Source organism: Temnothorax curvispinosus, unplaced genomic scaffold, assembly GCF_003070985.1.
Source record: "Temnothorax curvispinosus isolate PA1 unplaced genomic scaffold, ASM307098v1 QBEX01012050.1, whole genome shotgun sequence".
NCBI classification, from domain to species: domain Eukaryota; kingdom Metazoa; phylum Arthropoda; class Insecta; order Hymenoptera; family Formicidae; genus Temnothorax; species Temnothorax curvispinosus.
Genome location: NW_020221830.1, coordinates 6,033 through 10,812, shown reverse-complemented (window position 1 = coordinate 10,812; position 4,780 = coordinate 6,033). Strand labels below are relative to the sequence as shown.

The 4,780-nt window shown below is 31.1% G+C and overlaps 1 protein-coding gene across 2 annotated transcripts; it reads right to left on the bottom strand.

Annotated features, from left to right (window-relative positions):
• Positions 1-398: 398 nt before the first annotated feature.
• LOC112462194 (zinc finger protein 10-like) lies at positions 399-4,780 on the bottom strand. Of its 2 annotated transcripts, none has more exons than XM_025027826.1 (3): positions 3,130-3,220; positions 2,837-3,055; positions 399-2,713 (listed from the first exon to the last, which is right to left on the bottom strand). In XM_025027826.1, exons 1-3 carry the CDS (start codon positions 3,136-3,138, stop codon positions 1,115-1,117), a joined length of 1,827 nt encoding a protein of 608 aa, XP_024883594.1. In that variant the 5' UTR covers positions 3,139-3,220; the 3' UTR covers positions 399-1,114. The 2 variants fall into 2 exon arrangements, with proteins under 2 accessions (XP_024883594.1, XP_024883593.1); XM_025027825.1 differs by adding an exon at positions 4,512-4,780 and having other exon boundaries at positions 401-2,713; positions 2,837-3,229.

Genomic DNA, 4,780 nt, shown 5'->3' with positions numbered 1-4,780 from the left:
CACAGTCTCCGATTAACGTGATTCTCCGATTAAACTCACTCTGCATTTCTTTCTAACTATCCCCCTAGAAAGAGACGAAGAGTGAGTTTAATCGGAGAATCTAGGGAGAATCACGTTAATCGGAGACTGTGAGACCGGCCCCAAAAATATTACTTTATCAATCGTTGATCAGATATGGTATAATTTTACTTTTTTCGACGTTTCAAATATTATTACCTTCAAATTGTTACGAAATTTTGTATATTTACTTTAATTAAATTTTCTAGATATTTCTTTTCTTTTTTTCTGTATATACATTCTATTTCATATACAGTATACTGTACAATAAGTACAGAAAAATACAACTGTAAACAAGCAAATAGTTTGTTATTGAAAAATTTGTAGAAAAGATACAGTCTTGGAGATAAACTTTTTTCAAATTCTTATACATTTCGATTTTATTTTGATGTTAAAATTTTTATTACTTAATATCTGTGTATTAGTCCGTTATATTCATATAAATACATCAATAAATATAAATCTTAATTTACTTCATTATATGTTATTCATGAATTGAATTACAATAACCTTGTTACATTAACAAGATTCATAAGTTCAAACCAATTTGTGATTTTGATGTATAATGTAGACATATTGAATTTTGCAGAATTATTTTCTATTCTTTTACTGTATTGAAGTTGAATGTACTCGTATACAGAATGCTGCATATAAGTATTAATATACCTGTATACATGGGTATTATATACAAGTATTAATAACATATTTTTTGAAATATTGGATATGAATAAGCATTCATTTAAAAACTACAATATGCATTCCATATAGCTAATGTTTTGTTGGCAAAATATATTTACATTGTCAAGCCCAGCAATCTTTTAAAGTATTCAACAGATCTACTCTCTGTCCGATGTGTATACATCAAAATATCTAAGTTGTCGAAATCACTTTGATTCTCATCCTGTAGTATTAAAATACAAACACCACATTCGTTCAAGAACAAAACCATATAAAAAAATATTTTAGCGCGTCATAAAGTTTCTCTTGCTTATACAACCACGATCTTATGATTGTTACCATTTGGCAAGAGAACGTAATAGACACGCTTTTCCTTATCTCATTGAAATGCTTGCATATTAGTATGATACTGAGTGTTAGCAAATGATCCGTTAGCTTGTTCGTTCTGGTCAATAACGCTTTGCATTTCAACAGTTGACTCATTGCTAGATTGTCCATTATTTAAATTTCCAGTACTGCTAACGTTATTTGTCACTACATTCACATTATTCGTGGCATTTGATTGTTGCACGTTTAAACTATTTTGTGCAGAATTATTATTATTTTTTGATCTGTGTCTAAGTCTATGTGTAGTAAGATATTGTTTTACTGAAAACGCTTTATGGCATATATCGCATTTATATGGCAATGGATCTGGGCAATTTATACCATCCATGACAGTGACTGCATGAGTAGTTAAATGCATCACGTAATAATGTTTTACAACAAATGACTTCCCACAAGTTTCGCAAATGTAAGGACCAGATACACCATGCGTTTTTCTATGTTTATGTAGATTATCCTTACGTGAAAAACTTTTGCCACACAATTCACATTCGTGCATTTTCTGTCCGGTATGAGATACCGAATGTCTAACCAAGTGTTCCTTACGACTGAAAGCTTTTGCACATGTCGTACACACATACGGTCGCTCACCGGTATGTAATTTTCGATGTTGAAAGAGATGTTCTTTTCGTTTGAATGGCTTACTACAAATGTCACAACTGAAGGCATTAACATTAGTTTGCAAAGGATCATCTTTACTTCCAGTATCCGATGGTTCACTCATAAGTGTCTCAACATTACAATTATGATTGCTCATTTGGTCGAATGAAGGAAAGCTTTTACCACAGTCACGGCAAATAGCATTTCTTGCAGCTTGTCCTTGAGGATTCACAGTGATTAAAGATGTTGGCTCTGAACCTGACCTAAGTCTCAGAAATTCTCTGATCTGTTCGATTGAATTACGAGAGATTCCGTCATCAGATGTTTTTGCAAATTCTTTAAAATCTTTGTCATTTCGAACTGTCATTAATGGATTCTCTTTGAAACCCAAATTTAAAAATACTTCTGGCGTTGCTTGTACTGTAGTATAAGTTTGTACATTTGGGTTAGGAGATTCATCTTTTTGGGCCTCGGATTGTATTTTTTGTATGATTTGTTGATTCGGTTCCATATCTGTTTCAGTTTTGAGAACTATATTATTATTTTGATGTACAACTGGCGTCTCTTGTTTTACTGAAAATTCTTGCTGTGTTATAATTTGTACTTGCTGTTTTTCAAGTTGAAGTTGTCTATGCTGCTTTTCAAATTCACGTTGTTGCCTTTGTAATTGTTGAAGCTGCTGTGATATCTGTGATTGTCCTTGTACCTGTTGACTGACTTGGCTTTGATTCTGTTGTTGAGATAATTGTGCTGATTGACTCAATTGTTGAGAAATTGCTCTTTGGGATTGTGCTTGCTGATTTATTTGGCTGTGATTCTGTATTTGGCTCTGAGTTTGCTGCTGAATTGCGGGAGATTGATTTTGTTGGTCACTGATTTGATTTTGCGTTTCATTTGATTGATGCGATGATACTTGAGAAGTTTGTTGTTGGTAACTGTAATGAGTCTCTGCTGTAGCTTCAACGACAGCCGCTGCCATACCGCCTGGTTGCATCTAAACCCAGAAAATATTTTATTACTTTTGATGCAAATAAATAAACTAATAAATATATGTAGAATATATTTAACAAAAACGTTGTTATATTTAATATAAAAGTATTATTTATTAATTGCAAACCTGCATAGCACATTTGTATTGCTGTACCCTTGCTTGCACACCACTGATGATTTGTATATTAGAAGTATTTATATTGCTAACTACAACAGGTTGCTGATGCTGTGTTTGATCTACTGATTGTTGATTATTCATTATTTGGCCTCCCACTGGTGTTGGCACTTTATCCATTGACTTTAGAACATCATCCTCTGGTGTGGACGGTCTTTCCTTTTCGATATTCTTTACATAAACTTTTCCTTCTTTCAGAAATTCCTCAGAAAAACGAAGCGAGGTAAAATAAGACTCCAACATACCCTCAGCATTGACCACAGTTTCTCGGAACTCTATAAAACTCTCTAGCTTCTTGACACATTCGTGGCATACAATTTTTGGTAATGAATCCTCCTCCATAACCTTTAAGAAATACAAATAATTATAATTTAAAATTTATTTATTTTAATATGTGGTAATTTATTATATTTTAATTCTTCTTTTATGACAATCAGATCATAAAATTAAATATTAATTTATTGTCATATATATCAATAATGTGACAGAAATGAATGAATAAATAAATTAATTAATCTGTTAAATAGTTACAGTTTATATTATTTTGATAACTTGTGTATATATATATATATATATATATATATATATATATATATTTCTTTTTCAATATGTTAAAATAGACTGAATCAATAACAAAGAAAGTTAAATTTCTAAATCTAAATAATATAAATATAAACAATATTTTAATGTTCTAGAAAAAGATGTAAAAGTTGTGTCAGTAATAGTAAAAGTCTATATAAAATTTATGATTTCATCTTAAGGATATACTATAACCTATGTTGACCTGTTTATATTGATTGTTTCTATATTCTATATTCTACATAAAAAATAAAAACCTTATAAATCTTCTAAGACTTAAATATTTGTAACAAGATAAAAATAAATTAGAAGTATCTGCTTTATTTTAAGTTATTTTCGTAAACCTGTTAAACTTCTATTTTGTTATATCCACTACAGGGGAAACATATACAGATGTAATACAAATGTATGTACACTCAATCAACACAAAGCATATCAGTTACATTACATCTATATTATAATTTTGTACACAACATAAACGTAATATATAACATATGTTATTACTGTATACATTGTATGTACATTGTATGTATGTACATATATACTGTGTACTGTGTGCATATACATTTACATTGTTGAGTGTAAAATTATAACATAGGTGTAATGTAACTGATGCTTTGTATCGACTAGGCAGATATATATCATAATATCATAATCTATGCTTTATTATCCTAAATCTTAACAAAACTTCCTTTAACCATTCTTTTCATGATACATACGTATAAATAAACGAGCATATAATGTTGTCATGAAAAAGAAGAATATAATAACATAATCGTATTTCAAATATTAACAATGCGGTCTCATGATTAAAAAATATGTTATTTTATTGTTCTCATAGATTTTCAAAAGTGATTCTCGCCAAGTGTCAGAGTATATTCTTTAGGGTCTTAATATCTGACACAAATATTCTTTACAGATTTTTCAGACATTTTTTGGATTTTTGTCTTGCTCATGACAAGTTGAATTGACAAATAGGGTTAAGTGACCGCATTATTACAATAGGATCGAAAATAGCTTGTGTCGCGAGTTGAGCATCAATGCTCACCTGTATCGGTAGATACGTCTGTATTTTCGTTTGCAATTGTCGTCTGCGTCCTTCATCGCGAAAAATATTCATCTTGTTACCCTCACTGCTGGTACACAGTCGACACAATTCATAATAGTTTACCTTACGGTATCCCGACATCGTTTTTCCCGCGGTAAACAGATTGCGACCACCGAAGAATCGCAGAAGGAGAGAGAGAAAGCTTTCAATTGCGTGACACTCACTACAGGAACGGTAAACACGCAAAACCACCGCCACCGCCACCGCCA